The 24,966-nt window shown below is 43.9% G+C and overlaps 1 protein-coding gene across 4 annotated transcripts in view; it reads left to right on the top strand.

Moving 5' to 3' along the window:
- The first annotated feature begins 948 nt into the window (after nt 1-948).
- Nucleotides 949-24,966, top strand: part of ST8SIA1 (ST8 alpha-N-acetyl-neuraminide alpha-2,8-sialyltransferase 1) — a 114,968-nt gene continuing 90,950 nt past the window's right edge. For 2 of the 4 annotated variants that reach the window (XR_012504100.1, XM_074357915.1), the window contains exon 1: nt 952-2,726. Coding sequence is in view for 3 of the 4 variants with exons in the window: in XM_074357915.1 (XP_074214016.1) it covers nt 2,491-2,726 (236 nt within the window). In the remaining variant the exon portion in view is untranslated. Of the gene's footprint in view, nt 2,727-24,966 lie in introns of all 4 variants that reach the window. The other 2 variants (XM_074357916.1, XM_074357917.1) reach the window with 2 other exon arrangements.

Below are 24,966 nucleotides of genomic sequence, written 5' to 3'. Positions count from 1 at the left end.
TCCTAGTCATTGGTGTTGCCCTTGAGTGATGCATTGGATTTGTATAGAGGGAGAGAAAAAAAAAAAAAAACATCCCGTGCAAGAGGAACGTGGACCACAAAACAGTGACAAAACGGATGCCTGTGTGAGTTGGAAGGGAAAAGGAAAAGGCGATGGCCTGACTAGATTCAGTGTTCACGCTACGAAGAAGCAGGCAATGAAGGTGGATTGTAGAGTGGGACAAAGCGTCGACACAGGTAAGAGAATCTCAGTTTTCAGAAGAAGGAAAAACAGCACATTGCATCACAGAAGTCCCTCGATTTAAGGCAGAACTTTGTTGCATTTTTTTGGTGTTAAATAGGGAAACACTGACATAGCCCCTTCATGACTGCAATATGTCTTGTTTTTGCTTGTTGTCTTATTTCTTTGTTACTTACTCCACAAGCATCCCTTGGACTCGGGGAAAAAAACAGAAATTGGGATGGTTTGTGTTCTATTGAAAAAAGATGGCAGATGATTTATCCGCCGCCTGGAAACTAAGGGAAAGTTTGCCTCCCGCGCCCCTAACCCCCTTTCCAGAACAGAAGAGACTGGGTTGGTTACTTTGCGGGACTTCAGATAATCTTCATTTCAAATAATCTGTATTAGGCTCTACTCTGGTAAAATGGAACTTCGGAATTTTACGCTTTCCCGCCTCTCCTGATTTCCCTAAGGAGGAGGGAATTCTAGGGCACGCTTGCGCGTGGAGGGCAGTGGGTCACTCTCCTAAAAGGGAGGAATGCGACTCTGGTGGTCGTTTGGTCATTTTTGGTAAATAACTTTCCATCAACTTCTCAAGTTCCATCTCTCGGTGGAGAAAGATGCTGGGGAAAGAAACATCAGGTCATGTAGCGGTCAGTGCGGGCTCGCGGGACGCTGCTGCCTGGTCGGTTGATCAGGTGGAGCTACGGCCAAGGCGACCCGTTTACTAGGCTTGGCGGCTTTCTTTGTCCCTGCACACTTTATGCTTGACAGGATGCTAAAGCAAATAGAACAGGCAACCGCTAGGAGGTAGCCGAGCCATTCGCCGTCTGCCAGGGCGAGCAGAAATGCCTAACTGTGGCTCCCTGGGCTCCGGTGGTCCAGGCGGGTGGCGCTCTCCCAAGGTCGGGGTTGCGGTAACCTTGTGAGTGGAGCGAGAGAGACGTGGAAGCACAAATGTCCCTTTAATCCAAAAGGCAGAGGCGGCGACCGCGTCTCCAAAGCATTGTCACGTCCCGAGGTCTGCTCGCCTGGGCGCAAGCTGCCTGCACATCTGGACGCAGCAGCGCCTTTCCCCGCAGGGCGGAGGCGAGGCAGAGGACCCCGGTGAGCACGCACCTCCTCGTGCGCGCGCGTGCGGGCCCGTGTGTGTCTGCGTGTGTGTGTGCGCGCGCGCGCACGGGGGTCGCTGGAGCCGCGGCTCCGGGACCGGGGGGGTGGGGGTTGGGGGTTCAGGAAGGAACAAATCTCCGCCGGCCTCCCCGCGCCTCACTGCGGGTTAATAACCAACCAGTGAGATAGAGTCGAGGGTGACGGCGGCAGGGTGACAGCCCCGGCACGCCGGCTGCGTGTCGGAGGGTCAGCCTATCAGTCAGTCTCCGCCACACTCAGGGATTTGTATATATACACGTTGGGGAGGGGTGGTTTTTTGTTTATTTGTTTCCATCTCTCTCCAGAGGACAAGGGCGGGAGAGCGGGGCGCGCGCTCCTGCCGAGCGTCGCGGATCTGAACGGGTCGAAGGAGGCAATTTTGCGGGTGGGGGAGGGAGGGGAGACCTTGATTTCCACCAATCCCCGGGCGTCTGTCTGCGAAGTCCCGGGCGCAGCGGAAGGCTGCGGCGCGCCGCTGAATTAACTGATGAGAGCGAGTTCTTTTCTTCTCCGGGAGGGGTGGGGAGCGGGGGTCCCGGCTGGCGAGGCGGAGAAGCCCGGGGCGGGCTAGCGGTCCCGGGCCGCCGTGGAAATTTCCAAGGACTTGGCGCGGCGCGGGGAGCGCGTCTGGGGTGGGGGGGTGCCTGGCGGCGCAGCAGCGCGGGAGGCGGGGAGAGGCGGCGAAGGGCGCAGGAGCATCGCTCTGAAGGGGACGCCGCGGGCCAAATGTCTGGGGGCAAGCCGAGCCTCTCCCCGGACCCAGGCCGAGGGCGACCGTGATGCTGCAGAACCGGCGGGAGCGACTCGCCGCCGCCGCTCCCCGAGCTCTCTCAGACCCCAGCGCCCGCCTTCTGCAGGGGAAGCGACCATGGCCATAGCTCGTGACTTGCTTCCCGGCCACTTCCCCTAGAAAGAAATCCTTGAAAAAGTTGCCTTGGGAAAAATCCTTGCGCTGACCTTTGGGGCCGCGGGCGCCGAAGGAGCGTGCGTGCCAGTGCGAGCAAGAAAGCGAAAGGTGTATGTGCATGGGGGCCCGGCGGTGGGGGGACCCTCCGCTGCCACTGCGCCTGGCGTTGTGCTGAGGCTCTGGCCCTCGCCCCCCGGGACCCCGGGGCTGCGATGAGCCCCTGCGGGCGGGCCCGGCGACATACATCCAGAGGGGCCATGGCCGTCCTGGCGTGGAAGTTCCCGCGGACTCGGCTGCCCGTGGGAGCCAGTGCCCTCTGCGTCGTGGTCCTCTGTTGGCTCTACATCTTCCCGGTCTACCGGCTGCCCAACGAGAAGGAGATCGTGCAGGGGGTGCTGCAACAGGGCACGGCGTGGAGGAGGAACCAGACGGCGGCCAGAGCCTTCAGGTACTCCTGCCCTCGCGGCTCCACCCCTCTCGTGTCCTTTCCTCCTGGTGCGTTGACGACAGGGTCACCGGCCCTCAGAGGCCCTTACGTCCGGTCCTCCTTGTCCTCCTCCCTTTCTTTGTCGTTCCTAACCTGGAGACATTAGTCAGGGGCCCTTTCCCAGCCCTTGACCCAGAAGATGTGCAGAAACTTGCTTTGGCCATGTAAAGTCTGTACGCGTTTCTTCCCAAGCCTGGGTTTCTTTCAGCGATTTGCCGATAACCGGTGGGAATAAGAATCCAGGCTAACTTTGTCCCTTGAACTTAATGAGAATTTATCTCTTGGGCTCTGCAGACGTTTGAAGCTATAAAGAATTAGAAGCAGGTACCAGGCATCTTCCTGAGGTTTGGTGAATCATTGGTAACGTGCTTCACAAATGAGGGAGTCATGGGCAAGTCTTGGGCAGGGAGAACATGGACACCCAGCCGGGCTCTCGCTGCTTTGTGCAGTGTGCCTGCACAAAAACATAGGACACTTACTGATGCCCTACTAAGAGCCCAGTGCTGTGTAATTTTTACTGAACCTTCAACAACTTTCTGGTAACAGATATTCTGTCCCCATCTTACCAACCACAAACTGAGTCTTCAGAAGGAGGAGTTACTTCCCCAAGGTCATGTACCTTTGAAGGGTCTGTGCTGGAATTTCTGTCACATGAAGCTCGAAAGCTCCCAGTTCTTTTTCTTGGCTTGGACTGTGGATGCCTTCTGGAGGCTGGAAGATGTGCATTAGGCAGGGGCTTGAAGTCAGAAAGCAGACAACAAACTCAAACGAGGTTGGAAACCGGAACTCTGAGGACCCTCTCAGAGGTTGAGTTTCCCTGCGCTTCTGGGGATTTCAGTTTAAGTGTCTAAAAATAAGTTCTTTTGTGAAGTCAGATTGGAAGTGAGACAGGGCTGTTTCCCCTTCCTCCCCGCTGCCCTGTTCATGTTGAAGGGACAAGCGGATGCTTCTGCCACTGTCAGGTGCCCCTTTCACCTTCAGTTCCCTGAGCTGACGATGCTGCAGTTAGTTCTAACTATGACTGTAGTGGTCTGGGAGTGGGGAGGGGGTATAGAGCGCTTTCCTTTGCTCTGTGCAAGATCTTTCCAAGCACTATATTGGTAGATGAGAGCCAACTTCAACATTTTTCACTCTCTTTAGTTGCAAATGTTCAGAAACATCTATAAATTAAAAAAAAAACAAACAAACAACTTTTAAACCATGTAATTTCTCTCTGCTTCTCAGGCCTGCTCCCAGAAAGAAGGTCAAATAGATAATAGCCAATCCTTGCAGGGAAAGGCAGCTGAATTCTCCTTTAAGCTGAGAGGGAAGACGTCTCTCTTTTTAGAATTCTGTCATTAAGTTTAAAAATAACCCCACTCCCCTTAAAAGTATATTAAAGCTAATTTTCTCTTGCCGTCACAGTATTGATTGTTAGACTCAAAAGACCCCAAAAGGCATATTATCCAGCAACTCTTTTCTCTAAAGACAGAAAGCATTTTCATTTCAAGTGATAGAAGGAAATGAGTTAAGAACTTCCCATTGGTTTGCAATGAAAGAGCCCTTTTTTTTTTAATATAGGAGGAGGAATAATGAAGCTCTGTTGGAGAATAAATTTCTCTTGGAGAACATAATTGAGTGGAAAATGCTTCATATTCTCAGAAGCCCAGGCGGGTTGCATGTGAGACACGTTTGCCCCTTGCTGTCTTGCCCGGGATGGTCTTCAGTGTGTTTGGCTGGCATTTTGTGAAAATCCATACGCTATACAAACTGCCTAAACACATACCCCTCGAAGTTAGTGTCTGTAAAACCGTGTAAGAGGCACCATTGCGCACGGAAAGGAGTTTGGGCTTCGGAGTAGAATCCTGAATGTTTAGGCTGACAGGGCCATGACGAGGTATGCCACCTCTTTGAGTTTTCATTTCCTTATTTATAAGCAAGTATAATGGCATCTACCTTGTGGGATTGGTATCAAGTTTAAATAAAAAACCGATGCCAGGCTGCTGGCACATTTACCCCGCCAGTGATGCTATTGTCATTGTCATAAATTATAAATTGTAAGTTGTATACGTTACAACTTAAATAAGAACATCTGGCCAGCCCATAAGAATTTAGAATGGTTCACTTGCCAGATTTGCAGGGAATCATTATTGGTCCATATTCTGAACACCGCCTCCCCGCCCACCCTTTGCCCTTAAGCTAATGAACAGCTATGAGGATTTTAAAAGATAGTCAAAGTATGGTGGTCTGTTAAGTCAGTTTTTTTTTTTTATTCTGCGTGTTTAATTGTTTTTTAACATCTGGTTGTTAGTATGTGAGCAGTCGTGTCTTACTGGTAAATAATAGATCAGCCAGAAGTCCTTATTGTGTTAAGGAAACACCGTTTGGGGAAACAGGTATCTGTGTTTCCCAGTCTGTAACATCTGCACAAAGACAAGTATGTGTACATAAATGTCCAAGGTGCACTTACGTGTGGGGATATATAGATACACCTTCATTCATAAACCATGGAATGGTGTATGTCAATGTATAAATATATGTATATTAATTCATACATACATACAAGGAATCGCAGTCTGTCAGTCAACCAGTCTCGAATGCACCAGATATGAGTTAGGCCCTGGGGGGGTGGCAGTGAAACAGGCTGGGCAGATTGCTTCCTCTGAGACAGCTTACCTCCTCCTAGGGGGTGACTGACAAAAACAAACGAGTAAGGAAATGCGATGGTTTATTGTTAAAATGCTGTGAGGATAAGAGAGAGTGTTTCACTGTGTTTAAAAGCATCAGAATCTCAGGTTCCATTTTGCCCAGTGTGTTTCCATGGACTTCTGTGATTTTCTTCTTCTCCAAGCTTAGACCTTGTTAAGTACTGACTTCTCAGAGGGGGGCTTTGACAAACTGCTCGGAGAACAGCAAGAAAGTAACAAAGCTGCAAGGGTTTTTTGCTTAATAGGAAGTTTTGCTACCATCTGCGAGGAAGTAGAAAGATGAAGAAATGGATTCTCCCTGCTGTGGAAATGTAAGAACGTTTCTTGGTGACTCTTGTTAACTCTAGTCGAGTAGTGTGAGAAGTGCCAAACCCAAGTGGCTTTTATCTCTTCCGCCAGGTCCTTGCCCATTTCATTGGCTTCTTAGGAATAAATTTCAGCTCAGAATTTATGTGCAAGGCTTTATTCTTGGCACCTGACATAGTAAAAACAGCAACAACAAAAACCAACAAATTATTAGACTCTTGTTGTATGCATGGTGTGATGCTCAATGTTTTAAATGTCCTGTCTGATTATAATTCTCCTAAGAACCTTGTATAAATGCATACAGTATTATCCCTGTTTACCAAGATGAACATGCCCAGCAAGGTTAGCCTGCAAGTGATTGACATCACTTTTATTAATTGAAGTTAAGGACAAAAGCTGGTCACATTCAGAGATGAACTGGTCTCATTCAGATGATAAAACCACCCCTCTCTTTCTTGGTTAACCATCTCCTAATATCAAGGGATCACCACAATGTCTCTGGAAACATTTAAAATTGTCCTTTGAGGAAATCTGCCACCCCACCACGTGACAAAGGCTTGCCCACACGCACTGCCGGACACGCCTCACCGGATATCATCATCACCAAACAGTCCTGGTCCCTGCCATCAAGGTCTTGCGGCCATCCCATGGGACAGGCTTCTATGTATATACCTGACAAATCAACTGCAGTAGAGCCATCGAAGAGAGGCAGCGGAGCAGAGTGAGAACCGAGGGATCCCGGGGCCGTCGGCACGTGGTTGGAGTCCCCTTTCTAGATGTGTGACCACCGGCAAGCCCAGCTCTCAGAACTTCACTTCCCCTGCTTCTAAAATGAGGTTTGTCATCATTTCTTAGAGGTGTATAGTGCAAATTACATGCTAGCATACAGTTAGCACCCAGGAGGAGGCCCCTGGTGGAGAATCACTGTTTTGGAGAAAACAAAACCAACCCAGTTGATAGGATTTTAAAAACCCAGAGAAACATAATACAATTGGGAGCTAAATTTAGAAACTGCAAACTGTAAATACTTTGACTTCTGCAAGAGGAGTGAACGAATTGCACTTGGATGGATGGCCGGGGCTTGGTTAGGGAAGCGTCCGGTCAGCAGATGCAGTTTGGGAAATTGACAAAAAGCAGCTGTTTCTGTTGGAAGCCAGTATGGGAACTGGCTAGGGGGGTCTCGTCAATGCCCCTCTTAGACCCTGGCAAGAAGAGCTCATGCTTTGTGTTGTGTTTCGGGGGCCTTGCTCTATTCCCCCTCTGGTCTCACCCCTTCTCAACTGGCCTCAATGGGGCCTTTGTAGGCTTTGGAATTCCCAGCCCAAATGACTGGAGCCCACTCCACAGTCTGCCTGCCTTCCTGGCATCCCTCATCCTCAGGGTGATTTGCCACAGTGCTGTGCGCCCTGCTAACCCATGGGCTGGCCAAGGAACGCTCTTTGCGGGAATGGGAGGATGTGAAAGGAACTTCGATACGGGACTGGGAGACGTCACGTGTACACGTGGAAAGGGGGCTCTCCATGTTCTAGTACCAAACTTCCTGGAGTTTGAGAAGTTTAAATTTGAGTCTGGCGTTCTGGTTGGTTATGCAGGAGTATTTGTCGAGGAGAAAGGATAGAGGAGAGAACATTTTTTTAAAAACCTGTTTGTTAATTTGATTGTAACATCAAAACATTAGATATTTGCATACTTTTTGTCCTCAGCCTTGCAAATGGAGGTGTTTGTTTTTTGTTTTTGTTTTTGTTTTTTACAAGTTGGAAGGCTTTTTGTCTTCATTTTGGAGAGGAGCGTTTAGGAAGCTAGTTGATCAGTTGAATAATTATATAGGTTAGTGCAGAATACGGCCAGTTTGTCTTTTGACAGAGCTGTTGTGTTAGGAAGTCAGAGCTGGTGTATCAAATTAATGTGCAGATTGTCACCTGAAGAATGAGGAGACCCAGGCTGCCCCCTCGGGGCGGCAGGTGGCTCCCTCAGCATCCAGCTCTCACTTTGGGGAGGTGAAACCCTGGGGTCATATTGGCTGAAGATACAATTTCAGTGCACCCACAGGTGCAGTGAGCTCGGGGAGGGACAGACCTCCTTCCCAGGCCAGGAGCTAGTGAGCAGGCGATAGATAACAGAATAGCAAACACCTGTTACTGACATCGTAGTTGGGGTGGAGGTCACTCACTTCGTGGGCTTAACTCTAAGTGGTTATTTTAAAAGGTGCCTGGGGAAAAGCAAAGAGGGAACTTACGGCTGGCATCCTAAACTCAAGTCCTTATCAAACTGTCCAGACTCTGAATGTGAACAGGTGATCATACTGTAAAATGCCTAGCCTGCAGCTCAGAAAGACAAGTTTTTTTCTCAAAGGCTATTTTTCTCATCACAGTTGTGAATCATTTTGGAAGTGATGCTGACGATGTATCATTAATGTGGTCCCTTATGATGATTTCTAGTAAAAGACTTTCCAGCTTTTCATTCTATTTTGGCTCTGCTGGGAGCTGTGTGACCTTGGGCAAGTTGCTTAACCTCTCTGTTCCTTTGCTTTGTCATCTGAAAAATGGTATCATATGCTAACCCACTGCCAAGGTTTATGATGATAATTAAGGGAGCTAATTAGTGTGCTATCTGTAGTCATTCTCACCTGGCTTGGTGAGATGACAAGATGCTTCTTCCAGACTTTGGGGCCCCCGAGAATCAGGTTTTGATCCTGGTTCTGTCATTTATTAACTCTGTGACCTTGAAAAATTTAGCTGGCTTTTCTGAGCCTTAGCTGTGGGTGGCAGTTCTTACCTTGAGAGGATTAGGTGCTGTATAATTGCTAATTATTAAGCCATAATGAGGAAAAAAGCTGCTTTCTGGGCCACATCCTATGTCTGTTGCTTGTACTTTCAGGAATGGAATATATGACAATGAAATGTGACCTTTTTACAGCCTTCTTCTTCAAGTGTTAGTACTAAGGATGCATAAAATGGCCAGCAGAATTTTAAGGATGAGAGCAGACCCCAGTCATAAATCACTTATTCATTCATTCATTTATCTACATTTAGTAAATGCTTGTTGTGTGCCCGTGAGGTGCTGGGATACAGTGATGAAAGTTAGATATGGTTCATGATTTTATAAAATTTACAGCCTGGACTAGTGTCGTTAGATCACTAGGAAATTGAGGTCATATGTTTCAAGGATGCTAGTTTGTCTGTTTTAGATAATTCTGCTGAGTTTTGAAGCTATTGATTTTCTCCCTTTCTGTTGGACCGTCTCCTAGCTATGGCATTGCCTGAGACGGAAGCAGCCAAGACCACAAGAGCTGTGTCACTCCTTTAATTAGGTGCCAGGAGGAAGCTGAGATGAATTCAGAGCTCCACGTTCTCCATTATTCAGGGCATGAGTACCAGAGTACACGACCAGAGATTTACAAGTGAGTGTAATGAGAAAGGGCTTTTTTTGAACAAAGCGCTTGTTTCAGTTATTCATAAAACAAATATATGTATGGTTTTATGCCCCTCATGCTTATTTTAAAAATTTATAATGTTTATTGTTCATCTGATTTTAGAAGTAATAGATACCTTCCATAGGAAAATATAAAATGTAGAAAAAAGGAGAAAAAAAATCACTCATAATTCCGTGCCTCAGAAGTACTTATTGTAACACAGTTTCTTTTTTGTATATTTGCGTGCACATATATATATTACTAAATTGTATATATTTTGTATATTTAGTTTTATATCCTCTTTTAATCACCCAATATTATATCTTTAACATTTTTCTCATCTAATTAATTTTTAACTTACAAGCTTGTGATAAAATAGCTTTGTGATTTTCGCTTTGGAAAAAAGTTACTTACCATGAGGTTTTAAAAAAAAATGTCCCCACATTAAAGTAAATTACTTTCTTCCAAAGGATCCTTAAAAAGGATATTGAAATTTGCATGTTAGATTTTTTTCTTTAATTTCTTCATATATATTTGGGAAATACTGAACATAGGAAATCAATAAGCCTCTTCAAAGAGTTCTTTCTCAATGTTGGATTTAATGATAAGAGCAAAACTATTTTCATTTGTAAAAGTGACTCACATTTAATTACTCAGAGACAATTATTCAGTGCTCCTGTGTGTATATGTGATGAATCTGATAGTACATTCTGAATATTTTTGTAGTAATAATATATGTAGATCCACATCTTCCCTTTTTAATGGCTGTAAGATTTCCCCTTGTTAGGGTAGTTAATAATTTATTTAAGGAATCCACAGTTATTGGATATTCATGTTGCAGTTTCTCACCTTCATAAATAATGCTTTTATGAACATTCTTGTGTATACATCTTAAACATTTATCTGTTGTTTTTCTCAGTATAAATTTCTAAAAGTAATTTCTTAACAGTTTTTTCTCCTACCATCAGTTCTTAGAATAGAATCTTTTTTTTTTCGGGTGGGGAGGGGGAGTAACTGGGTTTATTTATTTATTTTAATGGAGGCACTGGGAATTGAACCCGGGACCTCATGCCTGCTAAGCACACACAACCGCTGAGCTGTACCCTTCCCCTTTTGCCGTCAGTTCTTATAACTGGTTTCTTCCATTGTTCATAAAAAATCTTTGACTTTGACTAAGGGCAGATTTGAGGTTTTCTCCACTTCAGTGTAGATAGTGATTGCATAAACAGCAGACATACGATGATTGTTAACATTGAATGATGAAATTCCCACTAGGGAATTTTCAAGAGGCCAAAGGAACTAAGAAAGATTCCCACACAACTGGATATGTCCAGTGGCAGTCTCCCCTCACTGAACATTGCAGAGACCTGGCTGTGGGGATTTATTTAGTGAAGTGGACTGTGTGCCTTTATCTGTCCTGGTGTTTATCCTCCCCTTTAGCATGGTCCTTCATCTACCTTTAAAAAGCAGTGCCTTGTTTTTAAATAAATTCATTTGTATTATTTTTTTAGATTCCTCATATGAGTGATATCATGTAATATTGATCTTTCTCTGTCTGACTTCCTTCACTTAGTATGATAATCTCTAGGTCCATCCATGTTGCTGCAAATGGCAATATTTCATTCTTTTTAATGGCTGAGTAATATTCCATTGTGTATATATACCACATCTTTATCCAATCATCTGTTGATGGACACTTAGGTTGCTTCCATATCTTGGCTATTGTAAATAGTCCTGCTATGAGTATTGAAGTGCATATATCTTTTCAAATTAAAGTTTTCATCTTTTTCAGCAGACTCACAGACAAACAAACTTATGGCTATTAAAGGGGAAGAGGGGGATAAATTAGAAGAGATTAAAAGATAAACACTACTGTACATAAAATAAACAACAAGGACAATAATTATTCTATAGCACAGGGAACTATATTCAGTATCTTATAACCTATAATGAAAAAGAATCTGAAAAAGAATAGATCTATATGTGTATAACTGAATCACTTTGCTGTACACCTGAAACTAAAACAATATTGTAAATCAACTATACTTCAGTTTTAAAAAAAGCAGTGCCTTTATGGGACCATTTGCATCATTCTCCCAGAACTTAAGCAATTAAATAAAACTAAAAGGGAAAATGAACTTCGGCTTCACTCTGAGGTAGAGATTTCAAGGAAGAAGACAATTGTCTTAAAACAATTGCATTTTCTGACTCTGTTAAGAGTCATTTTCCTGTTTATTGAAATTAAATCTCTTGAGCTTGAATCTGGAGCAGATCACATCTACCTGAGGGGAGGGTGAAGGTGCAGGAAAAAGACACAAAAATCCTATGATGGTGTTTTGTTGGGTCGGGTTTTGGGAGGCTGAGTGTTGGTGATTGTCTTGACATTGGCTTATGTCCTCTCTACCTCTGTCCTTCTCTCCTTGGACCTGTTTGAAGCATCTTCCACACACTGTTGCTTTGGGGCTTCAGGGTCAAAGATTTACTCATGTTTATACTGGTCTGTTTTAGATCACTCATTGCAGCCTTACTAAGTGTCTAACAACTATTTGCTGTCTGAATGGAGACTTTAAATTGTCTGAAAGGCCTGGCCACAGCTTTCTGAATACCTTTTGGGGGTAGTTTTGTTTGTGGCCTAGTATTAAGTTTCCATGCCATAAATATTCACTCCCAATGCTTTCATTCCTCCTCCATTCATTCCTTTGTTCAGCAAACGTCCCTTCAGCGCCTTCTCTGTGCCAGGCGCTGTTGCTAGGCCCTGAGAATAAAGCGCTTAGCCAGGAGGATGCGGGCCTTCCCGCAGAGAACACAGCGCACAGTATTTATAGGGGCAGCTGTGTTCTCCAGAAAGCCTCCCAGCTCCTTTTTATGGAGGAAAACCAAGCCCAGGTTGACCTTCCCTTTCAGAATGGAGCTGTGCATGTCTGTGTTCGGTGGGGGCCAGAGAGGGCCCAATTCCCGCCTCTGGTCCCTTGAGGTTTTGGCCTGCGGGGTTGGTGGGGGGCGGGGGGACTGTGAGACCAGAGGCCTCCACGCAGTTCAGTGGTATGATCTCTCTCCACTCTGGATAACCTCTGCAACATGGGAGATGGTAGAGAGGAAAAGCCCCTGAAAACATTGCTGAAAGATACATGAGTCCGGGCGGTAAAGCAAAAGTCAGTCAGCGGTGGCATAAAAGAGATGGAGAGGCCGGTGGCTCGGATGGGGCTCGCTGACCTTGTGAGCAACTGATCTGCCCTCAGGCAGCCACCTCCCCACCCGACCCCCTCTCCCTCTCTTATCCTCCCTACCCCTCCCCCCTTCCCCACCCCTTTCCCCCGCCCCTCCCTCACCCCCCAGCCCCCGCATAGTGAGAGGAGCACAACAGGAAGGGGAGGGGCGGGACATTGTGGCGTCTCCATGTGGGGTCAAAACAAAGTCGTTTTATTTTTGCCTGGAACGGGCTCCAAGTATGCCTGGTCAAGTCTTCCTCCTGGCCCTCACCCCCTACTCCCCTTCTCTGACTCTAATGGGTCTCTGACCATCTTGGCCAGATTTGATCAGTTTGCAGCACCTTGATCATTGAGATAGTCTTAGTCTGGTATTGAGCTCAGTTTTGTTGATGTTGGAGCACAGTGAAAGTTCTTGTGTCTGCCTGCCGTCTGTGCTTGCTTTGACCCCACGCGAACCTCCAGCCCCGGGGGTGGGAGTGTGAAGGGCGCCCTCTGACACTGCGCCGCCTGGTCCTGGGAGCTGCTCCCCCAACTGCTGCTCTGGGAGGACCAGGCTATTCCCTGTCTTTCTGTTGGAGGCCGAGCCTTGACAGGCTGCCCACGTCTTTTAAGGGCACATCGTCCTGGCTCCTTTGCCTGGTGGGCAGCCCTTTTAGGTGGGAGTAAAGACGCCATCCTTGCCCCACCGAAGGGACCCATCCGCCTCAGCCTCCCCGTGTCTTCCCATGTCTGTTTCTCGTTTCTAGACAGCGCAGGGTCCCTTCAGCAAAGCATCCAAGAATGAAATGACTGTTTCTCTTTAATGCAGACCCTTAGGGCCTTAATAAGTGGTTCTTTTGGAATTTCCCCCATCCCCTCTTCTTGCCTAGTTGGCAGGGAGGAAAGGCACTGTCTGCCCTCTCCACGGGGCGGAGGATCAACAGCATCCCGGAAAAAAACAGGACCCTCCAGAGACTGCTCGTGCCTCCCAGACCCTCTGGCTGCGTGGCGGCAGGACTGCACCTCTGCTCAGGTGCAGCTTAGAAGTCTTGTAGAGAGGTGACTGGCTCTGACTCCTGGCAGCTTTCTGAACTTAAAGCATGTTAACCACTTAGCACATGTTGGTCTCAGTTTGGGGCACTGACCAAAATTCCCAGGGAGAAGGGAAAAACCCTCATATTTTGTTGTACTTGTCCCCTAGATGGGTTTTTGCACCCTAAAATTCAGTCACTGTGCACTGCTTCTTAAAGGATCCCAGGTGGGTCCCAGGAATAGCAAATAAGATGCTCAACTGAATACTTTCATCTTAAGCAGATGATCAAGGTGTCTCATCCCCTAAAGGCAGCCATCCTCCCCATCCCCCATTTAGGAGATTTACCACAAAAATCTTCAAATGTTGCTCCATCATTTAGCGTCTCTCTTCCCCTACTGATTCATTCTCATTTCCTTTTCTTCTCACTTGGGAAGCCTGGGGGGCAGACCAACAAGCGATAGACTTAAGTTGACCCTAAGGGGAGGATGTCCCTCTGGCCAGGAACCCCCCAGGCTTGACTCTCTTGGGTGCTCCCTCTTCTTCAGGGAAGGGAAGAATGCCCACTCCTCAACATGTTTCTCTGGCTCCTAGTTTTTCCTTTTTTTGACCATGATTGGGGGATGGGGGGGTGAGAGTGGAGAGGGCATTGATTGCTAATGAACCATCACTTAAGTCCTCCTGAAAGGCCAACCCCGTATCATTCAGTGCGACTCTCAACTGTGAGGTACTTAGCAGTCGTATCTCCAGTTTGGACTTAAACCACAGTTCTAGCATAAAAATCCCACTGAACATCCTGTTACAAAAGGGAAAAACTTGTAAAGCAGCCAGGGGATTGGTCTAATTTATCAGATTTCATGATTTATAACTTTTTCAGTTCTTTTTTAAATTGAGGTCTAATTGATTTACAGTGTTGTGTTAGTTTCAGGCATACAACGAAGTGATTCAGTTATGCATACATACATATCTATTCTTTTTCAGATTCTTTTCCACTATAGGCTATTACAAGATACTGAATATAGTTTCCCTGTGCTATATAGTAGGTCCTTGTTTTTTTTTTAAAATTAGATAGTTACACATTCTTTATTTTAAGAGTCTAAACTTCCTGCTAGTACCGGTTTCTAATCCTCCCTAATTTTCCTTTTTTTCTCCTTACAGTGGGTCCTTGTTCATTGTCTACCTTATATGAAGTAGTGTGTAAGACTTACGACTTTTAAGCAGTCTGAAAGATTCTCTTTGGATTTTTAAAATAGAAACGCAATATGGAAAATTAAGTTTACATTTAATTAGCATTTCTTGAGCACCAGTTACGTGCAAGCACTATGCTAGGTCCTCTCACACGCAATATATCCTAACCCTCGATTTTAAAATCAGCTCAATTTTTTGAACAATGATGATATTTTTAGTGATAGAGTTGTTATTTATTTCGTGTCTGCCATATGCCAGGCCCTGTTTTAAGCAGTGTTATCATTTAATTTTCACAAATGCTCTGTGAAGGAGATATTCTTATCCTTTTTTGACAAAGAAACAGGCTGTGAGTAATTATTTGCCTAAGGCTGTTTAGATTGTAGGTGGTGCTGAGAGCTAGCATTTAATGAACGCTTACTATGTGTCAGCTCCTCTTTTAAATACCTCATGTACGTTACCATCATCACAGGAGCCCTGTAAGATAGTCCTTCCCCACCTCGCACCCAGACAACACAAATTTATTATTTTACATCTTTGTAGAAGTCCGACATGGGCCTCTTGTCAGTGCGCTAAAGTCAAAGTGTCAGCAGGCTGCAGTCTTCTCTGGACGTTCTAGAGGAGGATCCATTGTCTTCCTCACCTGGGTTGTTGGCAGCATTCACTTCCTTGGGGATGAAGGACCAAGGTCTTCTCGCCGGCTGCCGACTGAAGGCTGTCCTCGGTTTCTAGAAGCCACCCTGGCTCCTTGGTTCAGGGTTCCTTTCTTCCTTCTGAGCAGCTCCCAAGGGTGAGTCGGGTCCCCCACCCCACCCCTCCTGCCTTTTTCAAGACTTTATTTTTTTTAGAGCAGTTTTAGGTTCACAGCAAAAGTGAGGGGAGATTATCAACCTCCCTGACCAGAGTGGTGCATTTGTTGCCGTGGATGAACCCACATTGACATTATAATCACCCCAAGTCCGCAGTGTACCTCAGGGTCCACTCTTGGTGGTGTATATCCTATGGGTTTGAATAAATGTGTAATGACATGTCTCCATCACTAGAGTACCATACAGTGGATTTTCACTGCCCTCAAAATCCTCTGCCTATTCATCCCTGCCCTCTCCCGCAGCCCTTGGCAACCACTGATCTTTTACTGACTCCACAGTTTTGCCTTTTCCAGAATGTACTAAGAGTTGGAATCATGCACTATATGTAGCCTTTTCAGATTGGCTTCTTTCCCTTAGTAAAATGCATTGACGCTTCTTCCATGTCTTTTCACAGCTTGATAGTACACTTTTTTTTTTCTTAGTACTGAGTAGTATTCTGTTGTATGAATCTACCAGTTTATTTATCCATTCACCTCCTGAAGGACGTGGTGGTTACTTCCAAGATTTGACAGCTATGAGTAAAGCTGCTGTAAACATGTGTGTGCTGGTTTTTTTGTGGATATAAGTTTTTAAATTTTGGGGGGTAAATACCAAGGAGTTTGATTGCTGGATTGTGTGGTAAGAATGTGTTTAGTTTTGTAAGAAGCTGCTAAATGGGCTTCCAAAGTGGCCACAGCATTTTGCATTCCCACCAGCAATGAATGAGAGTTCCTGTTGCTCCACAACCTCGTCAGCACTTGGTGTTGTCAGTGTTCCAGATTTTGGCTATCTCGTTGTCGTTTTAATGTGCGTTTCTCCAGTGACATCTGATACGGAGCATCTTTTCATATGCTTATTTGCCATCTGGTGGTGTATCTGTTAAGGTCTTCGGCCCATTTTTTTTTTAACATCGGATCTAATTGACATACAGCATTATATTAGTTTCAGGTGTACAAAATAGTGATTCAATATTTGTATACATCATGAAATGATCACCACAGTAAGCCTGCTCAGCACCCACCACCATCCATAGCCACGAAGTTTTTTTTTCTTCTGATGAGAACTTTTAAGCTCTACTCTCTTAGCAATTTTGAAATATACAATATAGTATTATTAACTGAAGTCACCATGCCATATATTACATCCTCAAGACTTATTTACTTGAAAAACTCCAAGTTTGGACCTTTTGACCACCTTTACCCATTTGACCTACCTCCATCCCCATCCTTTGGCAAATACTAATCTGTTCGTAGTATCTATGAGTTTGCTTTTGTTTTTCGTTTTTGTTTTCCATTTAAAATTGTTTTTTTCTTCTTCTTATTGAACTTTAAGAGTTCTTGGGATATTTTAGATAACACTCCTTTATCAACTGTGTCTTTTCAGATGTTTCTCCCCAGTCTGTGGCTTACCTTCTCATTCTCTTGACATTGTCTTTTATGGAGCAGAAGTTTTTCATTTTAATGGAGTCCAGTCAATTTGCTAATAATTTTCAATTATTTCTTTCATGGATTGTGCCTTTGGTGTTACATCTAAAATGTCATTGCCATATCCAAGGTCATCTAGGTTTTCTCCCATGTTATCTTCTAGGAGTTTTACAGTTTTTTGCATTTTGCATTTAGGTCTGAGATCCATTTTGAATTTTTGTTTTGTAGAGGGTGTAAGGTTTGTGCCTACATGAACTTTTTTTGCATATGGATATCCAGTTGTCTCAGCACTGTTTGTTGAAAAAGCTAAGATAGTCCTGTTTTATTGATGGAAAAACTGAACCAAAGAGAGCTTAATGACCTTGCTTGGGCTTATGCAGTTAATAAGTGGTCTGTCTGGCTCTAGGGCTCATGGGATCTAGGGTTCTAGGGCTCCTTATGATGCTAGCCTGCCTCCTTTTCTGTAGGACCAGCATTGACATTCAGGGCTTCAAATTAAAGCCTGCTACTTCCTTATATCACAGTGTTTTAACACAAAGAAAGGACTCTCAAATGGTAAAATTTTGGTCTGTGAAGGTGAATTAACATTTGCTGTATATTTCACTATTGTTAGTATCGAAGGCTGTTTTTATCACCTTGTCCTTAAGGAGCCTCCAAATCAAGCAAAGATCTTGGGTTCAAGTTAGTGGGAAGGTGTCACTCTGCCTAATGTTTCTAATTCATCCCAGTAGCTTGGTTTTAAGGTTGTTTTTTTTTCTTTCTTACCTAACTGTCGTAGCCCACTTTCTTAATTCTCATTTATCTCTGTGAGATGGATGCCAGGAAATAATACCAACATGCCATGGCCAGGGGACTAAAATCTATGAATCAGTGAGAAATAGGAGAGGAACAGCCAAACACGTGAAGACCTTTTCTGTGTTGCCGGAAAAGGAAAGTTACACTCTCTGTTCTCCCCACTCCTGGGATCCCCAGAGGCTTTTAAAACTTTCGGAGTCAGTCACTGTCACTTCCGAGATGGAAGCTATATGATACTATTTTGAGTTATTCCAAAAGATAAGATAGAGATCTAATGTGTAATGTCTGGTTTTTGAAAATTCTTTATTAAGATCGTGCATTTTTATTGTGAAAGCTAAAACTTACAAGTGGGTGTTAAGCAAATATAGACGTCTTCTTCGTCTCATTCCCTAGAGGATAAACAGTGTTAATATTTTGATGTGTAGCCTTTGAGATGTTTTTCTATTCAGAGTATATAATTTAGGATCCAAACTGGGATACTTGAGGTAAAATACAGTCATTATTCCGAGACAACAGCAATAGAACAAGACTGTTTCAAACAAACTGGGATATATAATCCCCTACTGTATATGAGTGTTTGTGTCTCTGTGTATAAAAACATCTGGATATCTGTATTACATAGTGACACCTTCTAAGATGGCTCCCAGTGCCTCCCACCTCTTGGCATTCACGTATCATACCCCCTCCTTAGTGACTCACTTCTAGAACAGGATAGATTACTGCAGAAGTGCTGGTATGTCACTCCTGAGATTAGGCTGTAAAGACCGGGGCTTCCATTTTGGGTGTTCTCTTTCTCTCTCCATTGGGTCCACTTGCTCCGGGAGAAGCCAGCTGCCATGTTGTGAGGGCCCACAGGCGGTTTATGAAACTGAGGTAACTGGTAAGGAACTGAGACAGCTGGTCAACAGCCAGTGAGGAACCAAGGCCACCATCCACCACAGAAGTGAGCTATGAAGTGGACTCTCCGGCTTTTGAGGACAGCAGCTGAAACTTGACTGCAGCTTCATGAGAGACCCTCTCATCCAGCTCAGACACTCCTGCCCCTCAGAAACTGTGTGAGAAAATACGTCTGTGTTGTTTAAAGCTGCTGAATTTTGAAAGAATTTGTTATATGGTAATAAATAACTAACATATTTATTAAATAACAAATCGCATGAAAATTATTTTTACAGCCTCCGTATTTTCCCGCCCACACCATTTCTCTCAGTAGGTACCCCATTTAGTATGGGTAGCACAAAGCAGTCCTATCCTGTTAATCAAAAAAGATGGAGAGATTATAACTTTCCATTTTAGAATTGACCATGGTGGGGTTTTTTCCCTTTTTTTTTTTTTTTTTTTAAACCAGAAATGGCTTAAGAAACATCCTGGAAATAGATGTTTCTGCTTCTGCAATTATCCCCACAGGATAGCTTCTTAAACGGAAAATTTCAAGTTCATGAAGCAACGCACTGAATTAGATAGATTGATATTTACCAATTATCTTCCAATTGAATTTGTCTGTTTTGTGACCAAGAGGAGCCTGCTGGCCTGTCCACAATGGAGTATTATTAACTTTAAAACATTTTGCTAATACATAGATAAAACATTAAGATTTTAATGACTAGTGGGACTGAGCTTCATGTGGCTTTTTCATTATTGACCCTGAGGATTTCCTCTCCTGTGTAGGGTACTTCGTATATGTTGCCTACTTTCTTCTTGAGGTGGTCATTTTTTCTTTTTTGATACCCCCGTGCCCTTTTGTTGTTAAAGAAATGTAGTTCTTTGTCATATCTGTGGCAAATATTTTTCCAAGTTTGTCTTTTGACTTTGCTTATGTTTATGTTTAAAAAACTTTTTTTTTTTTTTTCTGTAAAGAGGTAAAAAATAATCAGGAAACCAACTTCATCAGTTTCTTCTTTTATGGTTTTTGAACCTTTGTGCCATGATGCCTGCAGCCCAAGATATTTTCATCTGGTATTTTTTTATGATTTAACTTTTTCATTTAAATTTTAGACCTGCCTGTGACTTACTCCAGTATCATGAGATAGAGATCCAGTATTTTCCCCACAGATTCTAGCAGGAATACTTAAAACAAAAAACTTACCTCCTGCTACTGATTTGAAATGTCAATTTTATCCATGCTGGACAGTCCTGCATGTGTGGGTCTGTTTCAGAAGTTCCACTTTCCTTGCATAGCCTTATCTTACTAGTTCTGTTTTACAGTCATAGTTTTTCAATTACTGTAGCTTTACAGTAAACTTTAATATCTCATAGGGCTAGTCACTGCTTCCTTGTCAGCGTTTCCTTTGCAGTTCTTTCCTCTTCTTCTCTTAGGTACAGTTGAGATTGCTTTTCAAGTTCAAGTGATTCTCACTGGTATGTTCATTTGAATTACATTAACTGATATCAGTTGAAAATTTCTATCCAAGAATGAGATCTGTTTACTTCCATATACAATCCTTATTTTATTCCCCAAAACAGAGTATTTCATTTTTTTTCTTTCAGATTCTATACTTTGAGATGCTCCCAGTTGCTTTATGTAATGAGGCTTCTTTTTTTTTTTTCCTACCCAGTAGTATCTTGCTTTCATAATTATTTCTGTGATTATTATTTATGGATAGGAAAGTTACTCATTTTTTTTAGAACAATCCACCTTATTTAAGTTTCTTAGTTTTTTTTTTTTCAGCTTATCCTCTTGGGTTTTCCACCTATGCACTTGTATATTTATATATCTTATAAATAATGATCACTTGTTCCCTTTCCAAATGTCTCCTTGTGATTGATGTTCTTTAATGGGCCTGCTTTTAGTGTTTCTTTAATGAATTCAACGCTGGATTTCTTTCTCCTTCCTCTTCTCTCTCTCTGTCCAGTTGCGTCTGACCCCACGTAAGTTTCGAGCGCTGTGACCTTGGACAGGTTACTGACGTAGGAAGAGAGTGGAGCTCAGAGAGGTAGTGAGTGGCTGAGGTGCAGGATGCAGACCAGGAACGTCTGACTCCAGGGCTCATGCTCTAAGCCCTGTCTCTGCGTAGGGCTTAGAAACGAGTTTAGAAGCTTGCTTGCTCCCCGTCTCTCGTCTTCCATTTTCTTTTTTCTTTTCTTTCTCCCTCCCTCCCTTCTTTGTTTCTTTTCTTTCCTCCTCTCTTCTTCCCTCCCTTCTCTTTTTCTTTCTCTCTTTCTCCTTCTCTGCTCCCTCCTTTCTCCCCTCTTCTTCCTCTTCTTTTTCCTCTCCTTCTCCTTTTTCTTCTTCTGCCCCACCCCCTCCCTCTCCTCCTTCCTCTCTCTCTTCCCCCTCCCCCACCCCTCCCTCTCCTCCGTCCTCTCTCCCTCCCTCCCTTCCTCTCTCATGCTTATTGTTTATAGATCCTCTAAATCTAGTCACCCAGTGTCACCCCTGGTTGCATCCTGTTTAAAGAGCTGTGGTGGAGATCTGCGACTGATGGGATCCGCATCCAGATAAACCATGATGGTGACTGGAAATAAGATAAGATGGACCTCTCTCTGACTTCCAGGAACAACGGGTTTCATCATACAGCATCGCCTCTCTGTGACACTAAATATTTTTTGCTGAGGGGTGGCTTCCTGAGTTACTCCGTTTGCTCTAACCATTTTCATCTTTTCTAGATTGTTCGGAGTCCTTATCTCTTCACAACTTTGAGGACTTTTGCTGCACATTCTCCTCTTAGCTTTCACTGCCACAAGGTCCTCAGTTTGAGAGGAAACACAGCTCACTATGAGAGGCTTAAATGAATCTGGTTTCTGGAAATGTCATTATTTTAGGAGGGAGCGCAGGAGGGAGGGCAGGAAAATAGTTCAGATTTTTGTGGGGAAATGGAAAGCAAGAGGCAACACAGAAGTTCTGTTCAGAGGAGAGGAAATTGGTGATAGGTTTTAAAAATTGGTGTGTGTTAATTTTGCTATGTTTTCTCTGCATGTATCTTACACCCCAGAGAGAGGTTTGCTGCTGTTGTTTGTCGTTGTTGTTGTTGTTGTAGGTGAAGCTCAGGTCTGTCATGCGTGGTTGGAATAGGGATGGATAAGGAGTAGGAAAAATGACAAAAATAGAAACTTCTTACTTGCAAGTGATAGGATTTCATCTCTGCTTAGTACATCTTCTTTCATTCAACACATCGTCGTTAAACTCCTGCTATGATGATAGCTTTGGAAGGGGGGGAATTCAGGGAAAGGGTAAGGCATTGCCTCAGACACCCTGGTGCTTCTAGGTGATGGGTCAGACAACTAAGCGATGGTAGAGGAGAGTGCTGAGCTTCTTCCTGATGGATGAGTAGGTAGCATCTGAGTTGGTAGAGAAACAGTAATGGCACATTCCGAGGCTGAGAAATGGTGTTTGGTTGTAAGCTCGTGCTGGATGATTGGTTTTAGCAGAACTGTGTGAGTGAAGGGACTCAGTAGAAAACCCTCCAGGTTAAAAAATGATTTAGGAAGGTTAATGGAAGAGAAGGAAGATACAGGATAAATTAGGTTTGAGCCTCAAAACTGGACTGACAGGCACATTTGACATCGTCTGCATGCTCTTGTCTTGAGTCATGGAATCTGGGCTGGAGTCGAGTTCTTCTGCCAGGTTGAGCCAGTTATCATTTCATTTTTCTTCTTTAAACCTTTGTCCCATCGATAGGTGGGATTCTCGATGCTTTCCCATAGCTCTTTCATCGGTTATGTGTTGACTTGTCCTCAAGTGACCCTCTGGTAGTTGTGCCAGTGAGTGAAAAGTCAAAGTTGTCACCATGTATGGTGTGAACAGAGGCGGGGTTAGACACGCCTGTTAGGAGACACCTTGGCTGGCTTCCCTTTCTCTCTCTGATACTGTGGGGTAACTGTGTTTGAGAGCTCTCTGAAGACGAAAGATCTACAATGAATCCTGGTACCAGTGAGTGTGGAGGGGGGATGTGGAGGGAGTAAGGCTAGACCAGTTCCCTGAGTCACTTGGTCGGTTCCTCATTCCGCCCACGTGCAGTGGCTGTGCACCAGGTGGGACTGAGTTCCTAGGGGTCTGGATGGAAGGCAGAGGCAGACTCCCTGACATTCCCTTTCTTTATCCCTCTTCAAATAGACCAACTCAATGCTTTAAGGTTCGCAGAGGGCTTATTCCAGACGCACCCTTTGTGCTGCAGTGCACCCAAACATAGACAAACACACACACACACACATGGAGCAAATACAACCAAAATAATTTTTCAGTAGGCAAATGTTTAAAACAATGAAACATCTCTAAATTTGCATTATGATCAAATACCAAGGCATAAATAGAGCATATCTGCTGGGGGCTGGGTATCTGACCACTAGTTGGTCAGCCCAGATGGCCTAGGACACCTTCCCACTGGCAACACATGCCCTTGGCTTCATGGACATTCCGAGCATGTTCCAGGTATAAAAGCACCTGTGTGAGAAGGTTAAAGTGCTTACTATAAAAATTGGGAAATGGAGCTTATGCCTAAATTCATCAATTTTGGTACACTGCAGTGTACATTCCAATGATTCTGTTTTGTGGCTGATGGTCGGGGGAAATCTGGCTTAGCTGACCAGATGTCCAGAGTCACTGGAATTGGGTGACATTTTGGGACATGTGGTTACCCAAGGCCTTTGGCACAGGCTGGAATTCTCTTTCTTCTCATTTTCTGCTCCCTTGGATATTAGCCCATTTTCTATTCCGGATGGTTTCTCTGTGGAAATAACTCCTCCAACATTTGTTCTGTGTTTTTTCTGTTTTCTTTGTTGGCAAAACTCAAGTACGTTTATTGGGTGGCTTTAGTGCACGATGTCTTCTTGCCCCCCCCATATCACCTAGTTTTACTTTATGTTGAAAAAATGAACTCAAATAGTAATAATAATAATGGCTAACTTTGAGCAAGGTCACGGATTCAATGCAAAAGAATTTCCGTGATTGGTCTTATTTCAGTTTCTCTACTAACCTGTGAGGTAGGTACCGTTTTACTCCTATTTCCAATTGAGAAAATGGAGGCTTAGAGAGTTTACAGAACACACCCAAGGTCTCATATGTATTAAGGGTTAGGACTAGAATTCAAATTCAGGTTAGCTTGCTTCCAGAGCTTACTAACCATGCGCTAATACTGTACCAACACATTTATGAGTGGTTCCTGTTTGATCTGTAACTAATAAAGACATGTCACAAATGAAAGTTATTCAAAAATTATAGTATAAAATACTGTCAACATTCTCACCTCTACCTGCTAAAGAGTTAGTCTCATAACGCACAAGAAACTAAAGATGTTGGGTAAATTAATCAAAAGTTCTGTCTAAAACTTATGGGGGACGTCACCTTTGAAAAGAATATGGGATGCTTGTTTTGGCAAAGATTTTTGAATTTGCTCATGATGATTACTTCCGTGTTTTTTAGGAATTCAAGTATATCAAACTATTCTTTTAAAAAATTTGTTGTTGTCTTTTCCATTTCTGGGATGCCCTTCCTTGGTTGGCACACTGTATGCAAACATAGTCCGCCTTTTGGTTAATCCAGCAATGACAGAAGTAATTTCTGTTTACAAACAAGAGCAGTAGCAGTTGACAGTCACAGCCAATTCCCCACAACACTGATGATGCCCTGATACAACACGTCTTTTCTAACAGTTGTGGGAATTTCAAAACTGCATGTGTCAGGCACAAAGGAAGCATTGTTCTCCGGCCAAGAGTAGCACGACAGCCAGGCTTCTCTGCAGAATGTTGAATGAGGATTCTTGGTAAACTCTCCAAATGTGGTAATGCTCATATTTGAATACTAAATTTTTCATAACTCTTAAAAATGAAGTCGGTAGACTGTTAGGCGGCCTTGGTCACAGATGAAGATCAAACTCTGTGCAGAGACGTGTCATTCATTGATAAGAACTCAGGAAGAGCATCTTACTGTTTGTCGTCTCGTGTCCTATCAGTGGGACCCGCTGGTCCGGTATCCTGGCCAAAAGTGATGAGGTGGGGGCAGGGGAGAGTAGCAGGGGAGATTTTTAAAGCTTTTTAGTTTAAGTACTTATTTAGAGAAGTGGGAGGAATTTATTAATATTAACCCTTTACCTTTGGAGTATATACTAAAATTATGTCATAGGTATGTCATCAGCGTGTCTTAATTTTGATTCAAGCACCCATAAGTCTGGTAGGTGTGGTGTGGTTACCAGCATCGGCATTTTCCAAATACACAACAAAGAAAGAGAGTAAGTGACTTGTCCAACATCACACTTGCTAATTCGTCTGCCTTTTGAATGTCACTCCCCTCATTTTGGCCTGTGGGATAAAGTCTAAACTTATTAACCAGCCACAGAAAGCCCTTCATAATCTGGTCCTTGCCTCCTTTTTGAATTCAATCTCTTGTGTAAACTA

This window comes from Camelus bactrianus, chromosome 34, assembly GCF_048773025.1.
Source record: "Camelus bactrianus isolate YW-2024 breed Bactrian camel chromosome 34, ASM4877302v1, whole genome shotgun sequence".
Classification (NCBI taxonomy): Eukaryota; Metazoa; Chordata; class Mammalia; order Artiodactyla; family Camelidae; genus Camelus; species Camelus bactrianus.
The sequence above is the reverse complement of the archived record's forward strand: the minus strand, read 5'-3'. Positions and strand labels throughout refer to the sequence as shown.